The sequence below is a fragment of the Phallusia mammillata genome, chromosome 3 (genome assembly GCF_965637545.1).
Source record: "Phallusia mammillata chromosome 3, kaPhaMamm4.hap1.1, whole genome shotgun sequence".
NCBI lineage: Eukaryota > Metazoa > Chordata > Ascidiacea > Phlebobranchia > Ascidiidae > Phallusia > Phallusia mammillata.
The window spans coordinates 9,472,770-9,497,274 of NC_137254.1; the positions used below are offsets into that span (position 1 = coordinate 9,472,770).

General features: G+C 37.2%; 1 protein-coding gene across 1 annotated transcript; it reads right to left on the reverse strand.

Moving 5' to 3' along the window:
- Positions 1-1,200: 1,200 nt before the first annotated feature.
- Positions 1,201-24,505, reverse strand: LOC145218152 (matrix metalloproteinase-14-like). The gene is made up of 11 exons (XM_080085548.1): positions 24,244-24,505; positions 13,852-14,040; positions 11,945-12,024; positions 8,300-8,586; positions 6,934-7,095; positions 5,683-5,791; positions 5,045-5,173; positions 4,541-4,683; positions 3,795-3,932; positions 3,369-3,488; positions 1,201-2,986 (listed from the first exon to the last, which is right to left on the reverse strand). The coding sequence occupies exons 1-11, from the start codon at positions 24,421-24,423 to the stop codon at positions 2,580-2,582; spliced, it is 1,944 nt and encodes a 647-aa protein (XP_079941674.1). The 5' UTR covers positions 24,424-24,505; the 3' UTR covers positions 1,201-2,579.

Consider the following 24,505-nt stretch of genomic DNA (forward strand, 5'->3'; position numbering starts at 1 on the left):
CGAGTTGTCCTGTAAAGTTAAAATTTATAGTGTTTTTGAGTGAGCACCGCAGGCTTCATGTTTTTTTTTTTTTTTATTATTTGGACATGAATTGAACTGTGAAACATAGTGAAACGCTTAGGCTTAGTCTATCTGCTTTTAAATCACTGTCCCCAACTGCTCATAATACATGCTAAGTCAGTGGTTTTCAACTGGTTTCAGGCGATGGACCATTAGTCCAATTAAATGAATATAGTGGACCAGTTTACCAAATATTCATTGAATAAGTTATAATGCATATAACCAGTGGTGGGATTCAGCCAGTTCGCACCGGTTCTATAGAACCGTCTCACGAAATTTTATTAGATCAGCAAATCGGTTAGCAATACTGACTACTTTCAATGGGCTTTTTGTAACAGAACCGGCTAAAAAATATGACTTTTGTGATAGAACCGACTTACAAAAAAATTGAATCCCACCACTGTATATAACAACCATGGACAAACAGTTGAGAACCAATGTACTAAGCAATTTGCCAATATGACATATGACCATTTATTGACCAATTAACGAGGTTTTAGGAGACATGCAGTTCATCTTTTACCCTTCATGTACAACTTTTTGCCAGACCAATTATAACTTGGCAAAACAATAAGGTATTACCGGTATATTCAACCGTAAGAACCAGAAAAAATGTACATATCAACTTAAAGATTTTGCGGTGCAAAACAGTTGATTTCTAATCACTAAAGACTGCCCAGTAACATGTCTGTTTATCCGTTAAGCAGGCAGAGCGGAGTTGTGAACGGGCCTGAAACTGGAGCCCAAACCCGAAAGCACAAGCCCGAAACCCGGCCCGAACCCGAATCGTTTTTGAAGTCCGTTTAGGCCCGAAAATTTGATTGACAGGCCTATATATTAAAGCCTCAGGAAAGACCAAAACAAAAAAACCAATAGACGGTTGGGTATTAACAAGGCGTTTTGGGGTTTTTTGATATTAGGTGAGGTCCAGCAACTGGCTACTTAGCAAGATAAATTTATTCAAAAAAATACTGAATCAGAGTGTAAAGTCTTGCCCGAATCAGACCCGTTTTTTCAAAGAAGCCTAAGCCCGAACCTGGCCCGACTTACAACTTTGAGACAAAGACCTCCCCTATGCATTAAACCGCCCTAATCACTCCCTTGGGACTTGGTGTCTGACTGTTCACATATTTACTCTAGTTTTGGCAGACGAAGAATTTTATTCAAAACTTAGGAATGTAAAAATAAAACGGGCAGGGTGAAAAACGAAAGAAGAGAAAAAGGAAAAAAGGGCTTTGACGTAGAACTGCAGTACAGGATTAAAGAAATGAAAAGCAAAAAAAAAAGTTTAAGTAATGTGTGCTATAAGGTGATGATGACGTAATAAAACTAACTTGCGTGTTATGACGAAGCAACAACGTCATCGAAAAATTGAAGATCGCACTGCAACACGTAAAGCACACAAATACGTCACACATATTACGTCACAGAAATGACGTAAACTTGCATAAAGTTCACAAATAAGAAACTTTAAGATTAAAATGCACTACAAATTTTCGCGATTTAGGTAACAAATTTGCTGGGCATTACAGAGCTCCGAATCTTTGAGATTCGGATTCTAAAAGTGCGTTTATTCCGAGTAATTTTTTCAGGAACGTAAACTTGTTTTGAATATTTATTCGAATCCAAATTTAAGTTTTCTTAAGTTAGAAAAATATGATTCGAATACTTAAAATTATATTGATTCGAATCGAAACGCGAGTATTCTTGAATCAAAGAATTTGACTCGAATATTTCAGATTCGGATTCGAAATCTCTAAAATGGACATTCGGTAAAAGTGAATCTGTTGTTCAATTTAAAAAATCTGTTTACAGTTTTTAGCGTAAAATCATAAGGACTAGAATAAAATGTTTTAAAAACACTTGATATTTAGACATTGAGCATATGATTTTAAAACGCAATGAATACTTTCGTTTTAGATATAGAACAAATGAAACGCCACATAGAAATGTAACCATTAATTTCATAACGTTTCGAGTAAAACCATCTTTAAACGACCAAAACGTCATCTTTGCAAACCGAATCTTTCAAGAACCAACGAAAAACAAAGGCAAATTGATCTCCAGCCATTCATAACATTTCACACTTAACACGGTTTTATAACTCATGACGTCATTGTGACTGTTTGTGACGTCGTAATTACAGCGGCGAAAATTTTCGTAAAAGGATTTCGGTTGGTAGGACTGCCACTGTGAGAATGCACACAAATGCGTGACGTCATCGAAACCAGCCGATGACGTCAGACGTATTGCGTCATTAACAGCACCAATACTCCACTGGTATGGGTAAATGATGTGGTTACAATAAATAAAGTGAGAATGGTACTTAATTTGTAATCTCAAATTGTATGCTGATGGTAAATGGAAAATACTGCTGTTATGAAGTGCATTTTAGAATTTCTTGACTGGTTTGGGGGGCAAAGTTTTTTGGATGCACCCCCAAACCTGTGACAAACTGATATAGACCATCTTCTCTTTAGCAAAATAAAGAAACGAGGACATGCAAATTTTCTATGAGTTCACACTTTGCCTTGGAAAGTATAATGGATTCTTCGGATTTTTTGCTGCGCGGCCGTAACGCACATTGTCTTTTGGCCAGATTTCGGGGCTTCATATCCCGCCAAACGGTTTGTGAAACCCGGGGTGTACGGGTGTCCCGATACAGTGACCGAGGTCCCGGTGCCTTTATATGAGACTTGACGCCTTCGCCAAACGACGTAGCAAATCGCACAAATCACCAAGGCAACAATCACAATAAGGACTGACACGATGGCCGGAACTGACGTAGATTGTCCCTCTTCCTTGGTGATAACGTCACATCCCAGCCAATCGACCCTGAATGACCTCGCTCCTCGAATAACCTGGATTTTCCAGTTGTCAAAAACGAGGTAGTCCGTCCCGTTAACGAAATAAGTGTAGTTGCGCCCTAAAAACACAATCGGGGTTATTATAGGTCAAAAAGACACGGGCCTGTGAAAATGGGTTATTATAGATCACAAACGCTAGGTTAATTTTTTAGTTGGTTATAGTTTGCTGATGTTTTCGACAAAAACTGACTTGTAAAGGGTTAATAAAGTTCATTCAATTTTAGGGTTACTTCGGGTCAACTTTAAACGAGGTTTAACAAAAAAACGTTAATTTAATTTAATGTTAACATAATGAAAACAAAATGTCAATTTCGTGGACACGAGGTTACTAAAGGCCATCAACATTCTGGGTTTACTGGAGGTCGTAAATTTTTTTACAAGAAAGAGCAAATTTTTGACAGGTTTCTTGCGGGGATTTTTTTGAGGAATTTTTTTTTTTACCTTTTATTCCATTTCCAGCAAAAGCGGCATCGACATTAGATGGTACACCCTTCCAAACATCGATTTTCTTCGGATAATCTTTTTCAACTCGATCGCCCGAAAACCTCCAATAATATTCGCCTAAAACAAGCACAAAAGATGGAGTTGACGTAATGCAATGTCACATAGTTCATGACGTCATAAAATTGAATGGAATCCCAAAGGCTGCGAACTGAATTTTTTTTGTCCAAAAAAACACAGGTTAGGCAAACATGACGTCATAAATTACATTTTACACAGTGACGCCATCAATCGGTAGTGACGTCATAGGACATGCGTGACTTCAACAAAAAACTATGCTATGTGAAAATCAGTGAAAATATGTGCACAATGAGGTCAAAAATTTGAAATTATTTTATCAACAAAAAAAAATATATATATTTGTACCTTTGAAGAAATAACTTTTTCCGTTTCGGTGCCACCACACCGCGGCGCCAATGTGCTCGTTTTGTAGCCCTAGCGCCCTCACATGGCGTGGATAGTTGGAAAGGAGCTTTGTACCTTGGTACACCCAGAACATGTGCCCTGCGATAGAATAAAAGTAAAAAATGAAATAATACAAAAACATACATAATTGTAACAATACAAGCGTTTTTGCACAAGTTGTACGTGTAAGCACAACTTTGCACGCTTAATACGGGTTTGCTAACAAGCTTCATGCAGTCAACCATGGCGCTTGTTGCATAGACGACTTTGCACGATTAAAGCGGGTTTCCTAACGAGCTTCGTGCAGTCAACCACAGCGCTTGTTGCATACAAGACTTTGCACGCTTAAGGCGGGTTTCCTAACGAGCTTAGTGCAGTCAACCATAGCGCGTGTTACATGCACGACTTTGCAAGCATAAAGCGGGTGACCTAACAACCTTTGTGCATTTAACTATAGCACTTTTTATGCAAAAGCATACACAATTGTAATAATCCAAGGATTTTTTTTTACACAAGTTGTATTTGTAGGTACGACTTTACACGCTTAATACGGGTTCTCTAACGAGCTTTCTGCAGTGAACTATAGCGCCTGTTACATACACGACTTTGCACGCTTAAAGCTGGTTTTCAAACGAGCTTCGTGCAGTCAACAAAAGCGCTAGTTAAATGCACGACTTTGCACGCTTAAAGTAAAAAAAGTAAAGTACCTTTGAAAAAGTAGATTAAATTTCGATTTTGGTTTTCGTAAACTGCGTCAACGTCTTTTTCAACTTCTGGCCAAAATTCAGAAATCCGGAAAGGCCCGTTTACTTCTTTCTGATGATCCCATTTTCGCCACATGTACTGTCCACTGTGATAACACAATTGAATTGTTTGTTAAAACGAAAATTGAGGTGTTAAAAATTCACAATTTAAAATATTTTTATTCGTTTTTTTTTTTGAATTAACAGAAGTAACAAAATTGAAAATCAGATCAAAAAATTATTTTATGTCTTTACACACAAAATGTCGTAAAAAAGAACAATGTAAATGTTATAATTCACTATGAGAAAAATTAAAAATTCTATGCAAAACTAAACTTGTTTATTTTTTTTATTGAAACGTAAAATTTTATCTTTCTATTCCATAACCAAAAAATTCAAATCCTAAAATATATTTTAAGTCTATTTTTTCTTTGATTTTAAATCGCTATTTTTAAATGCAACTATTACCTGAATAAATACAGTTCCCCTCTTAGATAAGTGATTGCGTCATACTTTCGTAACGCACATACGTCAGGAAGATCAGGTTTTGTTGTTGTTGTTGTTCTTGCTGTAGGTGCATAAGTTACAGGTGGTTTGCTGCAAAAATGTGCATTTGTTGATTAAATGCCAAATTTTTTTAGCCTTTTTTCTCTTAGAACAAATGATTTCTAATCCAGCCTGCTAGAAGTGTTCAATCCCGAAATTCATATGATTTTGTGAGAGTTTTTCGTGAGCACCTTATCACGTAAAAAATATCCGATTCCGAAAATCATACGAGTTCGTGAGAGTTTTTCGCGGGCACCTTATCACGTAGAAAGCATCCAATCCCGAAAATCATATGAGTTCGTGAGAGTTTTGCGTAAGCAGCCTTTCACGTAAAAACTATCCGAACCCGAAATCATATGATTTCGTGAGAGTTTTTCGTGAGCACCTTATCACGTAAAAATATCCAATCGCATTCAGTGTTATTTACCCTGATGAAGGCGATCTGTATATAGGACGTCGAAACGTCGGAATAAAAATACAATTGCCAGAAGAGCTATATAAATTTGATATTATGCCTGGCAGCAATAGCTTTTATATTTTACCACACTAATGTTACTTACAATGGCCGTTTTGTAGGCATTTTGTATGTAGTTGTTGGTACTGTTGTAGCAGCGGGAGGCAGCTCTGTGTTAGGTGATATGGGCTTACTGGGCCGCCTTTTCGGAACACCTGGCCAACAAAAGCAACAATAGACTTATGCAACAATATAACCGAGCATTAAGCAAAATGAACAATCTGTTAAAAGGATAGCTTATTAGATCGAACCGTTAATACATGGACCCAATGGGACTTGAATACATAAAAGATAATTGCTTATTTTTGTTTTTTTGGGCACTCTGCAAAATTTAGGATCGGTTTGTGCGGTGTATAACTGTTATTTAGTTGCAGGAAATGATTTAAGAAGAACCCTAATACTTGCATACAGCTAAATTCACTTCTTTCAATTGTTGGGTTACGAAACTATAGGCGTTATTTCCATACAATAAAAAACCTTAAATATCACAAACATTTTACAAACAACTTTATAAAATTTCTGTAAAAATGGGTTGCATTTATGACTAAACAGAAACCTAAAAACAGTTTTTGGGGTAGTGGTGTGAAAAATGATTTTATTCAATTACAAGTCACAAAAATGCTTTATAATGCACCAACCAACAAATTCTAGATCATGTACTTCAGTAAGCAGGGCCATTTAAAAAAAATACCTTTTGAGAGCCTGTAGTGAACCGCCAGGTCATCTGGTTTCAAACTTTGGGAGTACTTAATTTGGATAACTAACTAACATGTGTGTAAATTTGAATCAGTCTTTCTTGACCAAACGCTTGAAGCAAACCAGCGTTTGACAAAAAATACTAATAAAATCAACATGTGTCCCTTTAAGACAGTGGTTCTCAAACTTTTTCATTATTTTTTCAAAGCGGTCCTTTTGTCATTATATCGAGCGCTCGCGGTTCTTAAGCCTGAATGTGTAATTTAGAAAAACGAAAGTTAATTTGCAAACTTTAACTAAAACTACGCATAACAATGTTCCAAAGACAGTTTGCGACATCACAGAATAAAAGACTATTGTTTAGCAATAGAGACAGTCGATTCTCAATCCTACTTTGATTTAAACTGATTCAGTGGCACAAGCTGACTCCAAATATGATTATAGAAGTACGTCAACCTTTTCGCGGTCCCCGCAAAATTGCTTCACGGCCCCTAAAGGACTGCGGACCCCAGTTTGACAACCACTGCCTTAAGAGAAATGTTACAGCGTAGCTCTATACTAGAAACGTACGTAGCTCTATATTACCATCTAGCGGACTCACCATAAATGCTTTGTATCCCGTAGATGTCGTCCTGGGGCAGTACAAAGTTATTGGTATCATGGTATTTGTAAATTGGAGCCATGATGGCTGAAGAATCTGAGGAATGGCCAAGTCCCAGTGCGTGGCCAAGTTCATGAACGGCCACAAGAAAAAGATCGTTCCCTGAAAGAATGACGTAATAGTAATCGTAAGTGACGTCGCACATTGTTGCAAAAACGTTGGCGCGAAAATCACTCTTTTTTATTTTGTCTATTCTTATTAAATTTATTTAAATCCATAGTGATGTAATATTGATGTCATGTGACGTAGCAAAAATGACGCAATCGTTAGTGACGTCACGCATTGCTGCAAAACGTTGGCGCGAAAATCCCTTTTTTCTTGTTGTCTATTCTTATTAAATTTGTATAAATCCATAGTGACGTAATATGCTGTTATGTGACCTAGCAAGAATGACGTAATCGTTAGTGACGTCACGCATATTGCAAAAACGTTGGCGCGAAAATCACTTTTTTTCTTGTTGTCTATTCTTATTAAATTTATAGAAATACATAGTGACGTCATAATGATATCATGTGACGTAGCAAAAATGACGCAAAGGTGTTTAAATGCGTTACAGGTTCGATGATCCGAACTAATTACTATTTAGGAAAGATCCATGCGTTTTCTTTATTTTGCGCGACATGCGACACGCGACATGCGACGCGCCCAATTGGCGCTAATCCGTCTGTCACGTGACACTATGCGTTTCCGCTCCGGTGGTTCGCGACTTCCGAATTGTCGTCGCTTTCTCCCAAATAAAATCCGGTCTTTACTCGGGCAAGTTCACTTAAAAGGGAAGCAATTGAATTTTGAGCAGGTCAGCACAGTCACTATTGGTAATATTTCAGACTAGAAGACTTGTATATAACTTTGGGCCAATTGTACAATCGGAAATCAGTACAAAGTTTGTGTTTTCTGGTGTTAAGTTTGGGTCCAACTTTAAATTGGCCCGGAACTTCTGTGTCCGATTTACAGGACACTGTGGTTTGGCCTTGCTAAGTGCCAACTTTGCAGCATTAAAGTCCGAAACAGCTGCAGTTTCAGACCTTGTAAAGCGCAAAAAGTACAGGGTTTGATTGGTAGAAGGTTTACATACGCTGCGATGCTACCTTCATTGATGACGTCACACTCGAGTGACGTAATGACATGTTCTGTGACGTCATCGCGCAATAATACGTCGCACCCCCCAGTATTTATTTTTTTGTTCTAACGTAAATAAACACTATGTATCGGGAGTGATTTCAAAGTATTACGTCACATTCGAGTGACGAAACATCATGCCGTACGTCACATGCCGCAACAATAAACACATTTCCTCAAAAAATACCTTGATTTGCGGCTTCGTGTAGTGTCCAAGGCTCGGCACCGTCAAAGTGAGTGTCGCCGCCGATTCCACTGCCAGGGTAGTACGCATGCGCAAGATACCCCCCAACTCCGTCGAAAGCTGTGTTGTCGTTATGAAAACCTTCAGCAAAGAGCGTCTTGATGTCAGCGTCATCAGTGACCCCCAGTTTTACAAACTTTATAGGGGTATGGCGGCCCCACACTCGAAAAGCTGCGTCTATAGCTTCGTGCGTCAATTTTTTGCCCAACTTCGGTGTGTAGTTGATAATACTGGAACAACAACAAAATCATGTTAAGTTCAAGCTGTATGGAATTTATTGTTTGGTAAAGTTGTGGATAAGATTTTAAGTCGACTCAAAACTAGGATCCGAAGCTGTTGTTTTTCAAATCAGGCTCAAAGTTAACAAGAAAAAATTACCAAGGCAAAATTGCGTCGCAAACGAGACCGAATGTGACGTCATGCCTGTATCAACCCCGTTTTGTTGAAACTGAAACCAAGACCCGGCCTGAGAGCCAGATAAGATCAACAAACCTCTTACTGTATATGTTCACTTGGTTTCAAAAATGGGTTATTGAATATGGAACCAATTCATTTTTCCCCATTATTGCTCTAAATTGGTTTTGTGTAAAGACACTATAATGTTAACTGTGTATTATTTAATTCTGCAGGGATGTGCATCTAAATGTTTAAATTGAAACCCACAAAATTCATTAGACTTTGGTTTGTAGATGAACCAATAAGTTAAACAGGATCAAAATTCGCAGTGCATAACGTTAAATCTCCGTCTGTGAAATATGTAAATTGCAATAAGTTTAGACCACTCTTGCTTGACCAAAACGTTTGAACAAAAACACTTAAATGGCCAAAACAAGGAAAAAACATTTTGTTATATTCAAGGCAACCCATACAAATAGAAGAGCACTTTAGGAGCTATGTAGTAAGCTTTAACTTATGGAGTGTTCTACGTGCATTCAGGAAAAAGTGACGGCCTTATATGCCACTTTTCCCACAGTCATTGCCAAGTTGGGGAGTAACACTTGAAATAGCTTTGCAATTTGACCTTTTCATTTCGTCATTTTGAAAACATCAAGTCGTTTTCTTTGGATCAAAGCAGCTATGTTTATGCTTAAACTGAATCAAATGCCATTTTGATGTGTTCTTAAAGGTCGTGCATTTGGCCTTTACTGTGAGAGCGGTTAGGATACAAAATGTTACCGAAGGAAATGTACATGTTGCGAATAATACACAAATGCTTTCTTAACTGCAAGCAGTGCACACTGTTTCGACCCATAAGGTCTCATCAGTCCAGCTGGTGACGAAAGATATACAGTATTGGCTAGTGTAGCCATCTATTGGCACTCCAGTTTGTTGGGAGTAACAGGCTGAAAAGCCATGCTTCACCTATTCTGTTCGATGCCACATCTGGGCTAACTTAACTGTTTTGCAACAAAAAAATGCCAAAACAATGACTGATAAAAAGGAGTAACAGCAGACAAGGTTGTTTTGGCGACAAGTGATATATTGTCAAAAACAAAAAAATAAACAGATGTATTTCAACCCGAAAAAAATTCTTATTCTAGTTTTGAGGTTATTGCGCATTTTTTCCGATTTTGCAAATATTGTTCAATTTCGGCATTTTAATAAAAAATCTTTAATGTGATAAAGCTATGACGTCATGAGTGCAATAATTTTTTTCAATTGAAAAAGACATTTTTTTTCACTTTTTCGGTGAGTATTGTCTCCGCAGCGATTTAGAACGCAAACACGCACATCGATTGTGACGTCACAAACCTTGTAGACACGAAACTAGAGACGCGAGCGTTTCAAACAATCAATTTCCAATGAATATTTCATGTAAGCCCCGCACAGCGCGAACGAAGACAGAAAAAAGTGACGTAATGTAAAACAGTGGTCGGCAGGTCCGCGGCCCGGTACCGGTCCGCGAGGAGTTCGTTACCGGGCCGTATAATTTTTCAGGTTAAATGCTATAAAACATTTTGCCCATGTATCCCAGGGATGATAACTAATTTAAGCGTTTTTATTGCTAAATATTTGCAGTTTTTTAAAGACCGGTCCGCGATAAAATTTTAGTTTCAAAAACGGTCCGCAGTGCAAAAAAGGTTGCCGACCCCTGATGTAAAATATCGAAAAATTGGCCACGTGTGAGCGATAAAGAGCAATTGTTTGGATAAGGTCAAGTATACTTAAGGGTTGCCCCCCAAAGTAAGGACAACCAAACTAATAAATTGAAATACATAACGAAACAAACGTTTTCGAACAAAGTTTTGCATTTATACGAGCCATGACATATCATATAACACATATTTTGCCAGAAACAATCTGTTCCAGCAAATCCTTGTTTCTAAAAAATAATTCGTAAGACAGCTCAAGTCTATAGGTTTACTTTTGCCTATTGCAGGAATTTGAATGTCATTTCACTACGTTTGTTCCTTGTAATTGTTGAAAAACAGACAAATAAGAACTCAGGTCAAAAACAAGGATTTTTCTTAGAAATAAGGACAATAAATTTTACTAAGACATTGCCCTTCAAAGTAAAGACAAATCTTAGAAATAAAGACGGTACAAATGTAGACTGCGCTGAGATTAAGATTTAAACGAAGCTACCCATGATTAGACCCAAACGTTATATTATTTATTTAAGCTTGGAAATGGTTAAAAGGAAGATTGCTAATCCCAGAAAATTGTCCTAACGCAAAAAAGTCATGCTAAATACTGATGGATGTCACAAAGAGCATTAAAGAAACATTTGAAAGTAAGTTGTGTGAAAATGCTGACGGTTAGGGGTATTAGAGTTGGTGTGAGGTTATATAATAAAAACTAAAAAGATTTTAATTAACTTTGCTTTTTTACGCCATTTATCAGTATTTAATGCACTTTAAATGTTTCTTGTGTTAGTAGCCAAATTCCCACTGATAGTTAACTCTAAAAAGAAAGCAAAAAAAAAAAATAATGCACCCGAGTCGAACCCGGAAAAAGACTTCAAAAGGCACTATTCGAACGCCAGCATTGTGACGTCATAGTTGGAGTTTACAAACGCAAGAGGGAAGTCGCGCGAGGAACCTTCACTCCAAATGTTAAAATCTGACAGTTTATCACAAGATATCCAGGAAAGGCCAGTGCAAATCAAAAACACGTTCCAATCAACTGTCTTAAAGTTACATTTTAGGATGTTATGCGAAGTTATTGTTGTCTATTTTGGCGTGGAGTTTAATTTAAGAACATTTTGGAGTTTTTTTTTCAGTACATATCAAGACAACTCCAATCAACTGTCTTAAAGTTACTTTTTAGGATGTTATGCAAAGTTATTGGTGTCTATTTTGGCGTGGCATTTAATTTAAGAACAGTTTGGATTATTTTTTTCCCAGTTTGGAGGAGATTTTTTACAAAGGCAGCTAAATATAATCATAATTGTATTTCCTACAAAAACAGGTGTTCATAGAAATCTTAAAACTTTTGGATAGAAATCGTACAACAAAACAAGCAAACGAACCGAAACAAAGTATTTTGAGTTCCTACACAATGACGTCATATTTTGAAGTCATACACAATGACGTCAGAAAATTTGAAGCCTCCCAAGTTCACAAAAAAAATATTTTTTAAACTTACTTGTATGTAACGGTCGGCTGATTCCATTGCGATCCAACTGCCACGTAACGTCGACGTCGTAGATTCCCCTCCACAGCAACCTATTACGTCACAAACACGACAGCGGTTACGTCATTTGCGAGTACCAGTTTAGCAATACCCTTAGCGTTTAGCATGGGCGAGATTTTGAGGTAAAACGGAGTAGTCAATTGAGATATTTAATTTATTTGCAAAGATTGCAGTAAAATGCCCCCAATTAGTCCTAAATAAACCGCCAAGTTGGCCGAGTGGTCACAAGCTGTGGGTTCTAATCCTATTTCGGTCGCTTGTGTTTCCTTGAGCAAGAAACTTGAGCGGCATTGCTCCAACCCAGTGGTTTCTGGTGGGTTGAACTAAATTTAAGTCACCAACTGCCTAAAACCGAAAAAACAATTGAAAAAAATGATTCAACCGACTTGCAATAAAAACAGGCAGCTCGACGGCGGACTCATGTGAGCATAACGCATTCAGGCATTGCCCGCCCACCGAGGATATAAACCAACCCAATTTCCCCTGTTCCCCCCATAAAAACAGAATTCTCGTACAGAATAACTTAACATACCTCACCCAAAGCCTCCAATAATACGCCCTCTTATTTGTATTACCCACTATCACCCAAATCTTTATCCTAGAGACCCTTCTTCACAACCTTTTTGCCGATTTTTATGCCCTTCCCCCGTTTTTTTGTTTAAACCGGCCCTGGCAGCTACCAGCTGCAAACGGAAAAAGGTCTAATCAATTTAATTCGTTCAAGTTGATGGCACTCCGCAGACTGATTTAAATCCTATGGGATTTTGTATGCAGACAAACTTATTGATTGTGTTCCGTCTCTGCTGGCATAATTAGTGGATTAAATGCGTTTATTCCTTGGACTTTCACCCAACTTTCAACTTTACCCGTCGTCGCATAAAGATTGAAAACACTTTTCAGCTTGATTTTTTCATTAAAAAAGTGATGGAAAATTCTAACAACACATTTAATGAGCTTTTTACTTAAGGCCTTAACCAGCTAAATACACATGTACAGGTTTTTTTGATGTGTAGTGCTCAAGATCATATGAGGTGTCACTCAAAATATGTGTCCAAAACTTAATTCAGTCAACAATAAAAATATTTTACTTAAACTTTTCTGTTGACCTAAGACCTCACTCAATTTGAGTGCCCAATAATAAGCATTTTCTTAAGTTAAGTTGATGACTTAAAGCCCTACCTCAATTTGAGTGCACAATAATAAGCAATTACTTAACTTAAGTTGATGACTTAAAGCCCTAACTCAATTTAAGTGCACAATAAGAAGCTTTTACTCAAGTTAAGTTGCTGACTTAAGCCTAACTTCAGTTGAGGATATTAATGATGGTTTTAGTCGAGTCCATTTGGTACTTAAGTTTCTGGTAAATTTGAGTCGTCAATGAAAAGATTTGAGTCACGTCAGGTTGGTAGATAAGTTGCTACTCAATTTGAGCGCACAATGAAAAGGTTTTACTCAAGTTAAGTTCATAACTTAAAGCGCTAACTTCATTTGTGTGCACAACAAGAAGGTTTAAGTCAAGTCAGACTAATGACTTAAAGCCCTGTCTAAAATTAAAAGGTTTTATTTGAGTCAATTTGTTGACTTAAGTGATAACTCAATTTGAGACCACTAAGGGAAAGTTTAAGTCAAGTCAAGTTAATGACTCAAAGCCTCAATTTAAGTGCACAGTGAGACGTTTTAGCCACTCAAGCCTTGACTTCAGTTGAGTGTATTACAGCCGATTTAAGTCACGTTAATGACTTCCAGCCTTAATTTGAGTGCTTTTAAACACTCAAGCCTCAACTCTAGTTGAGTATGTTACTGACGGTTTAAGTCAGATTAATGTATTAAGTTTTTGAAGATTATCACAAACAACTGACCTTATCTGGGTTAGCACATCTTGGTTTTTGCATCATTTCCATAGTTTCCTGGTTAAATTCTCCAGTTACATCAAGGCCTAAAAACTCTTGATATTCCATCAGAGCTTTCTCCCAGCTCTGCAATGCTGCAGGAGAACCATCACCCTTCAGTGCGTCAGGTGCTACGTAACCGTACTTCATTAGATGTTGCTGTTAAATAAAAAAAGAGTTTAATCAGGTGTTTTTTTGCCTATGGACGAAATGAACACCTGGTTTGAACAGAAAGACCTATATGTTCGAGTCTTATGTGAAAAAAGATATTTAAACTTTATAATTGCATAAAAGCTATTGCTGCCAGACATAACGTATAAACGAGTATTGCATGCTCTTCCAGCAGTTTTTGTAATAAATAATCGACGTTTCGACGTCCCATACAAGACGCCTTCATCAGGATAATAGCATATATTACAAGACAAATTCCAATGGTATTACAGTTTTGGCAAAACAATGGTGTTGTTTTATTGGAAATTTAATCTTAGGCATTCAAGGATTGTGTGTGCCAATATAACAATGTTATTGTGTTATTGAACATATTGCATGTACAAAAATGAGACTAATCATACAACATTTAGTTTATTAAGTCACTGAACATAAATAGGATCATAAACATAGGGAAAAAAGCAAAAAAATGCAAAGTTCAGGAAAAAACAAACAAATTTCAGAACAAGATACTGTGTCGCAACTTGGACATATAAAATGTGTAGTCGAGATATTTTTGGGGGTGGAAACGCCCCCCTGCATCAAAAACAGTTAATAATCTTTTTAAAGTACAATTATCGTTAAACAAGCATTTGCTAAGTTGCAGGGGATTAAGTGTCGAACTGCACAGTGACGTAATAAAGGAAAGAGGCGTCGCAGACGTTCTAAAATCAATGAATTATTTAGTGGGAGCATCTGCTTTTTGCAAAACGGCTTAAAAGATCGCGACGATTGTCATGGCAAGGCATAGGCGCTGAAAAGTTTGATGCCAGTTCAAAAACCAACAAGGTGTCATGTATTTTTCGGGCAAAAATGACTCAAACGATTTTTACCCACTATGACGTCACAGGGGGTAGTAATAGTGACGTCATAGTGATGTTTTTGTCCTCGGTTCATTTGAAACAACACTAAAAATTTAAAATAAATTGTGTTGAATTTAATTGATGCAATATTAGCAATTGTTCGGTGTTTTCCGTTAAAAGCTCATAATTGTTTGTTTTCAATGTCAAATTAACGTTTTGTTTCAGACAGTAATAGCATCTGATAAGAAAAAACATAAACCACTTTTGAAACCAATTTAGCAACATTTTACAGTCACTAGGCTGCTAAAAATAACACCACAAAAAGTAGGTTAGATAAGGTACCCAACCTCTAAGTACAATTGCCACAAAAACGTTATCAAATCTTAGATAAGGCTTTTGCGTATAGACACCCGCCCAAAGAGGTAATACATAGATAACAGCAGTTATTTAATCCAGACTGCCGATAAATCATTATTACCGCCTTTGTGATGTCACACAGGAGGCAAGCACGGTCCCTGCAGGGCTACTTGTGACGAAAAACAGGCAGCGCATCCTTATGATCCGTTGGGAATAAAACGCTGTTAGTTTATTTTACCGTTGGGAAAAGGAAGGCTGTGTGCTTATTTGAAATGCGACCGCATCAAGAGGTAATGTATTAGTCTATCCGTTTTAATGGCTCTGGTCGTAACAGTAAAAACTATTACGATTTTTTAAATTATAAAGCAGGTTTCCTAATAAGCTTTATGCAGTCAAAAACAGTTCTTGATATATGTACACAATTGCCCCAAAACAGCTAACGTGTTTGTCTATCCGTTTTATTGGCACTGTTTGTAATGGTAAAAATTATAAGGATGTACAATTTCTTAAATATTAAATCAGGTTTCCTAATAAGCTTTGTCCAGTCAAACACAGTGTTTGATCCGTTCACACTGCACAAAACTGCTAAAAATCCGCTTAAACAAAGCCAAAACAATCATCTAACATACCCTATAGGCGTATATAAAAAATCAGTGAAAAATATTATAGAGGTTAACCAGGTTTAAATTTTATTGGTGCGTCATAAAGCACCGTTGTTGCCCAATTATGACGCATCACACTAATCATTCGGCAAATTTGACACTTTTAATTTTGCCCCAAGGCGTTTTACTGCATCAACTGTGAACATTGAAATGCAACAGACACTGCATATTTGTGACGTAACAATCCTGTTGTTTGAATTAGAATCAATCCATTGTGTAACAATCGGACTGTTCAATTTATACAGTAAACCTTTTAATGCATGATAAATTGTAGACAATCTGTGTGCAATTAATTATACTGCATGTTTTAAAAGTAATTTGTCATTTTTAGTACGATTTAATTAAATTTCGCGACATTATTTTTAAAAATAACAGTTGTGACGAAAAAGGATTTGTTTAAAGAACAAAATAACATGCTATTTTCCAAACCCGAGTTACCAGCCTTTCAGTAACACACTCAAGGATGTTGAGCGCATTTTTTATCAAGAAAAAAGTAGAGTAAGCAAACACTTTCCCACAGAATTTTAAACTACTAGATAAATAACCCAAGGTAATGTTTCATTTGAGTCACACAAAATTGACACCTTAACTAAAGTGGTTTTACTTTTGCATTTTTGCACATTTAAGTGTTTCGGTCGAGTTTAATTTCGAACAGAATAGTTTTGCAACCCCAAGCTGGGAACCGCTCCCCCAATGACGTCAGAGTGAAGCGTTACGCTTGACTGAGGACGGAATGAAAACATTTTTTTGCCAGCCGTTTTGACAGTTTGTCGAAAAACAAATGACCTATGCAAAGTTAAATTCATTTTGAAGCAAGTTTCACAAATAAATGCGCAAAGGTAACCGGGAAACCCATTTTAGGCGTACGCTACGGTTGACTTTGCTAAAGTTTTTTATGACAAAAATATATGTTTTAGTAAATAAACAAAGTTTTACATCGTGGAACCTATGGGCAAAATACGGCCAAATTTGCAGTTTACAACTTAAAATACATACATATTGTGTGTGTAATATTGTAAAGTAGCCATTTTGTGACAAAAATAGTAAAAAAACGCGAAAAAAGCGCAAGGACAACAAATGCCTTCATATTCTGGCACAAAACACTGGGTTTAGGTTTAATATCCGGCAAAACTATGATTCATACTATGTGAAAAATCACCCGTTATTGTCTGATAGCAAGGTAGCTCAAATTTCTTTTAAACCGTCGCAGTATGAACGATTACAACTGACTCATTTTCCATGAAAACCTAAAACCTTAAGGTTTGTTTATTTACGTCGACTTGCAATTTTGTGTTAAGAAATGCTAAGCGTTAGCCGAAAGTGATTTTAGTTTTTGAGTCAACGTCTTGAACTCAACGATGGGGTCAAAAAACAGGCGATGACGTCATTGAGTGAGCTTCCATTCATAGTTGTAAACGGGCCTGAAATTGAAGCCCGAACCCGAAAGTACAAGCCCGAAACCCAGGCCGAACCCGAATGGTTTTTGAAAAGCCCGTTTAGGCCCGAAAGTTTGATTGACAGGCCTATACTTTAGAAAACGCTTTCGAAAACACCAAGACAGCAAACACAATAGACAATTGGTCTCGAACAAGGCGTTTTAGGGCTGTTTGACATTAGGTCAGGTCCAGCAACTGGCTATTTAGCTTTTATTTTTTTAAATACTCACACATGTGTAAAGTCAGGCCCGAATCAAGCCCGTTTTTTTGAAAAAACATAAGCCCGAACCCGGCCCGACTTACAACTCTGCTTCCATTCGTACATAAAGATGTTTTACACTTAAAACTATAAGCGAAACGCACAAGGGGAGTAAAACAACTGGCAACTTTATAATGAACAATGTTTACATAACCATGAACAAAGGCTGTTTTTTGACAATGGGAGTTTAATATTTTTTAATGTCATGACGTCATTTCTTTTAAGGAAGACGTAATGCCTAAATGACGTCACGCAAATGTTTTACCCTTTTGAACGGGTTCTCCAGAAAATTGATTTAGTCTAGCATAAAAACTCATATTTCCACAAACTTTTAACACTTTTATGAACTAATTTTGTCATGGTTGGCTGGTTAAAGCTAGTTGATGATCCCGCCATATGGCCCTTAACATAATGTTACACTTTTAAAGCCGTTGTTTTCCGATAAGCAGAAATTGATTTGTAATCTGGATTTAATGAATGTTAAAATTTAATCTACGTTCGATGGCAACACATTAAAGGTATGAGGTCACGACTAATACGTCATAATTATTACGCAATGGTTGACTGTGAATTCGCTAAAACGATTATGTCCTAATCGATTTTGTAGTGGCAAAAATGCCCATATTGCGCCATATAGACAAAAGTCCCTTTAAAACCTTTTTAGTACAATCTTAGCAACAGAAGAAAAAAACTGATGACGTCTTATTACACCCCCCCCCCAAAAAAAATAATGGTAAATTTGTTTTTACCACATTACAGAAAAGCGGTTTCTGGATCTAGACAATTATGACGTCACAGCGAATGTTGGGGGGGGGGGAGAAGCACTCCCTTCCTTGAACAGAGCGCAGACGTCTGAGCGAAAATTTTGATTTCCGAACCCCCGCGGTTTAATGGCCTGGATTTCGGTCGGATTGGCGCAGAAATTGAAAATTTAAGATTTTGCTTTGACTCGTCACAATGACCTGTGACGTAAATCCGGTGACGCGTGACGCGTTAAGTTTGCTCGAGCGACGGGACCGCGATTACTCAAATGTTTGTTTGTTTATTTTAACGCTCCTAAGAGCCCGTTTTGTGCTTTCTAACTTTTAGTGAATCATAAGATAAACTGTCTGCGCAAAAAATTTGGCATTTTTTTAACTTTTTAGCCTAAAGCAGTGTTTCCAAAACTTTGTTGAGTTACTACACACTAGTAAGTTTTATTTGCTTTGTTAAATAAAAACACATATTTTATTTGCTTTGTTAAAACCGGCGCCTCACCGACCATAAGAATATGTCTATTTTGTCTGCCAATAAAAGCACAAATAAGTTGGACGTAAACAAGGTTTAATTGATGCATTGTTTTGCACAAATGTGTCAGACGTTTATCGTCTCGGTAAATGTACCAAGTGTTTAAGAAACGTGCGCAATTTGATCCTATTACCCCTTTACGTCAATGCAAAGCCCTTTGTGTACATTCGGTTGCATTCTAGCGCAAAGTCGTTAGCGATTACACAAAAAAACGAAGCCGCTGACCCACAATTCGACGAAAATCTGCCTTAAATCCATCGCTTATAAGAAAAACGCATGCCTAAAGTGTGATTATTCACGAATGACGAAATACTTTGTTGCACGACAGTACGCACTATGACGCAACAGTTACTGAATCACTAAGCTGTAACGCGTGTTGGTTATGCAAAAATCCCAAATTGTTAACTAGTTTTTTTTACCGATTTATCGATTTGGAGGCGGAAAAAGTGAAATTCTCCTTAATATTGAGATGATTATCTCTTGCACCTACGCTAAACTCGTTGACTGTCAGGTATGCCTCAATTACGCACGGCTGAGGGCCTAATTAGAAGTCTGTCAGACAAAATTTACAGACACACGACGTAAAGATACCATTTTGCCAACAATTCTAGCTCCTAGAGTGTTATACTTGACCTAAAACTGATTGACAAGCATATTAGGTGATAACCTTTTCGAGTGCTGTTTTAGTTATTTTGTGCAAATATATCAGTTACTTCAAAATCACATTTACAGTTACACACTCCAAACAGCGGTATAATATGTTTGTATGTATGATTAAAGCAGTTTTTTGCATGATATGTATCCCAGTTTGTCAATAAAGACAATATGTACCTATTCAATTTTCGTGCTAAACTAAACAGCCAGAAAAACGCAAAGACCCATTGTTTGCAGACAAACAAAGCATTTAAATCCAGACAAATTCAATTGCCCAAACGAATTGCTGAAACTTGATATGGTACCCAAATCTTTTGTGGGTAATCTGTACTTATCGCTTGACTAACACTTAGCAAACAGTGTCAACAGATAGTTTTACCTTTTTTAGGCATTGGTGCATAACAAAGTCCTGCGAAGGGGTGTATTAGTCAGTAAAAAGATGGTATCAAAATTAGGTCAAGTTTCAGATAATATGATCAGATATAAGAGGTGTAAAATAAATTGACAAAAGAGTAAAACGAAAACATTACTTCGCATAAATAAATTTGGGTTCAGAAATAATAATGTAGGTTTACCATTAATGTTAATCTTTTAAACACGGCAAGTTTTCCTTTAATATATTGTATATTCAAATCAACACTGTTCATTTAACTCCAAAATCTATAACTTTAACTAATTAAAAACAGTTTACCTTTAAGCAAGCACTAACTCAAAATCAAGTGGTTTTTCTTTAAAAAGTAGTTAATGACGTCGTGAGCCACTTGACCATTGGCGTGGGCAAGTGAATGTTGGTGAAACAAACTGGACAGTCTCAAGTGTAAATGAGAGAGTACTTGAAAATGGGTGACGCTTTACTAGCTGGGGTGACATTTGTTCATGCTTTTGTGGGATTGAAACGGGTTTCCTAACCAGCTTCGTGCAGTCAACCGCATTTACTTGTTATATTTACCGCTGTGCACGCATAAAGCGCGTTTCCTAGCGAGCCTTATCCAGCACACCGTATACTTTTTGGTAAATAAAGCGGGTTCTCTAACCTGCTTCGTTCAGTCAACCAAATTTACCATTTATTTCAACGGCCGTGTACACTTAAAGCGGGTTTCCTAGCGAGCTTTATCAAGCTAACCGTACATTTCTGTTATAACTGCAGTTTGTACACTTAAAGCGGGTTTCATAGCGAGCTTTATAGAGCCAATCGCGCGTTTCTGTTATAACTGCAGTTTGTACAATTAAAGCGGGTTTCTTGGCAAGCCTTAAGCTTTCATTCAAATCAACTGTTTAGTTAAATCTCATCGTTTCCAAAAAGCCTCGTGTGGCCTACTCTATATTTTATGATTTGATGTTCACATCTCTATGAGGTTAAAGTGGGTTCACAAACGAGCTTTGAGCAGTCACAAGTGACCTCTAGTACTATACATGTCCTGTACATAATAAAAAGTAAAAAAATCCAAAAACGTATTTAAGAGAATTTAGAATGGACAAGTATTCGTCCTTCACAGTCTTAAGAACCTGCAATGTCACATGACCTGTGTTGACCAATCGATGTGCATTAATCGACCGCCAAAATAATCATGACGTAACAAGCGTGGCGGGTGTCGGCGGTCCGATAAAAACATGAAAATGCGATTGGACAGAAAAATCGATGCAACACGTGCGAGATGATGTCATCGCCTACGTAATTCCGAAAAAGACAACTGCCTTTAACACAAAAGAAAGATATGCACCAACATTAAAAGCGCTTAAAGAGTTTTTTTACGTTCAGTTTGATGACGTAAAATTTTTAAGGTGTCTGGGGGTGCACTTTGCCCTCCTACTGAAACGTTATGTATTAGCAAGAGAGTTGGTAAGGCTAAACCATTAAACCGTTTCGTGTTTAAAGCATACACTAAAGTCCTTATTTAGGTTAAAATGAAAACAATAAACTATAAATATATTTGCGAACGTGGTACTTTTCATGCAACCCCTTTTGACGCAGAATTTATACTCTTAGTTGACCTTTGGTCATACTTCCGGTTTCATTGCACCAGGTATAGGCAGTCGCTCAATCAAGTTTTTGAATATTTCCATAAAATTTCTATTCAGAGCAACATACCAAATTCGGTTATGTTTTTCCTTCGGGAAAAGCCATTTTACCCTTTCTATATAGTTCACACTGGTTCAAGCGGTTACGTAACACCCCCTAGGTTTCAGTTCAATTGAAACGCACGTGACGACATCCGGTTGCACTACGCCACTTCCGGTGTTATGGGCAATCACTTATTTGACGTCAAGACAATTTGATCGTGAACGATGGGATATTACCGTTAAAAGTCCGGGTTATTTTTCCTGACGTAATTTGTTGTTGAAGTTCTTTATTTATTGCCTATTAATCAGGGGGTGCACACTGACCCCCTACCTTGTATTGTGGTAATCCCATTATAGGTGTTTTACACTAATACACGAATTTAAGTGAAAATTATATATATCATGGAATATTCACCAACGGGACAACACAATGAATATCAAAACAGAAGTGATGCTTTAAGCGTGCTACAGGCACCTGCTCAAAGATTAGAGGCCCAATCATTCAATATCGCGCAGTGTTCGTTGCGTTGTGACGTGCTTGTGTTTAATTCTTTTTTGTTTTGTTTATCGTGCAGTGCACTACGCGCATTTAGTGTTATTTACCCTGATGAAGGCGACCTCTATAGGACGTCGAAACGTCGGAATAAAAACACAATTGCCAGAAGAGCTCTTTAAACTTGATATTACGCCTGACAGCAATAGCTTATATACATGCGCAATGTTTCGAAAAAAATTCTAAAAAATTGAAAATCTGTATTTAAGAGTATTTATTAGTCATTTAACGGAAGACGAACATCCCGTTTTACTGTAAAGTAAAGCATGAAATCATCCAAAATCGCCGTCTTATCAAACAGCATCTACAAAAGTTGTCTAAATCTATGACTCACTAATCCAAACACTAGTATATTTCCCACAACGCGAAACTTAAAAGCTAGGTGCAACCCCGGAAGTTAGTTCACACGGTTGAGGTACATAGAAATCGAACACACAGTGCCTTGTTAATTTGCCTATCCTGTTTGAATAGGCGTTGTAGTCAAAGTTGTTTAAAAGGCATTAGCCATACAGTAAACACCACAGGCGCCTAAAAGGACCCATTATGTCCACTAATAAGGCTAAAACGGCCGTCTGTATTAGGTTCCAAATAGGTAAACATATAGTGTCTGAAAACTAGCCCCTTTTAAATATCCTTTCGTAAGCAAAATAAAATTTTACAAACTTGGATTGTTAAAATTGTATAACTTGGACATTGATTTGAACCGTGTTTTAAATGTTGTGCTTAAAATAGTGTACATGACAAAACACTGTGCAACAAGGCACAATGTACACGTTGGTTTCAAATCCCATAGGATTTGACTTGGACCGAAAGGCATAGCTGAAATTAATTTACATCACAAGCAACGATTGAAACTTAACGTAAAACTGTTTGACAAACAAATCGATCCCGTATCGACCCTGTAAAAGATTGGGTGACAGCAAGTCCAGTTTGGAAATTGGAGTAACATAAATTACCTTGCCAGTAGGGTAAGTTTAGGTGAACAAAGAGTTTTGCTTTCAAAATGTTTGCGAAACGTAAGCTGTTAGTTGTTTCACGATTATTGCGTCATAATGGGGTGATGACGTCATGCAAAGTCGAAAGCAGACACACGAGTCTGTCTAAAACTCTGTATCTCACAAATCGATTGCATTTATTGTTTGTGTTTTTTAGGCGTCATAGCAACGTTTGTGACGCAGCTGTGCAACAATAAGCACTACGCGATTTTGTCTGAAAAAAAACGCGTCTGGGAAAAATGAGGCATTCAGACCGTGACGTCATTAAATTTAAACAGGGAAAGTAAAATTGGGTACAAATCTTTAAACCTAAGCTAATTTATTTACCGTTTTTTGGACAAAAACATTGACACAAGGTTGTAATCAGCAATGTAACATAACGTGTTGCAATGTCCTCAATATACACAATAGTAGTTAGCTTGGGAATTACAAAAGAGTTCAGCAAGTCATATGTTTTTCGGTGGCCATTATAAGTTGCAACACAAATTTCGACAAACTATTGACAAAAACACAATGCAATCTTCCTGTCACGCATTGTGACGTCACAATCAGAGAGGGTCATTGCGCGTGGGCACCGGTCAATGGCTGTTACGTCACTTCGCCGAAAATAGAAGACTCATAGGAAATAGAGGCTTGTTTTCGATGATAAGATTAAATTGAACCGACATGTTCTTTGCTTGTTAGCGAAGATTAGAATGTTTGATGACGTGGGCGCAAAAGCGGTCATGCGCGACGTAGCACGGCGCGTGTAACATAAGTTGGGTTCCTTTGGGTCACTACAACTTAACTATGATGTGCAAAACACTTAAGTGTACTGGCAAACATTTTTTGTGGCAAGACGCAATAATGTAAAATAGTGCAAAAAAGAGGGCCATGGCCTAAAAGTTTCTTAAAATTTCTTTGGGTGTGTGAAACGAAACACTTAATTCATACTGTAACCCTTGTCACAGCACATCATTGTTTAAAAAGGTAAAACAAAATAAATACATCACAACATTTCACTGATATGATTTGCATCTAGGCGTTTGCCGTTTTCAAACAATATTGACTTTTCTAATTCTTGTCAAAACTAACATTTGTTTGCTTACCTTCGCAAAGGATATTTCCGCCTCCCTTCTGTCACGTGACTTGCCGAGCGTCTCCTGATTGGCTGATTTGGCGAGCTTGGAAAGCACTTTGAGGTTGAAACTCTGTTTTGCATCGACTTGATGTTGTAAGATAAATAGAAGTAGAAAAATAGAAAGCCTCTTCGTAGGCAGCCGTATCATCGTAGCAGTTTTGTTTTTTCGACAATAATAATTAACAGTATGTACAAAAATCCTAAATATTTCAAATTACTGAAAAATCGCT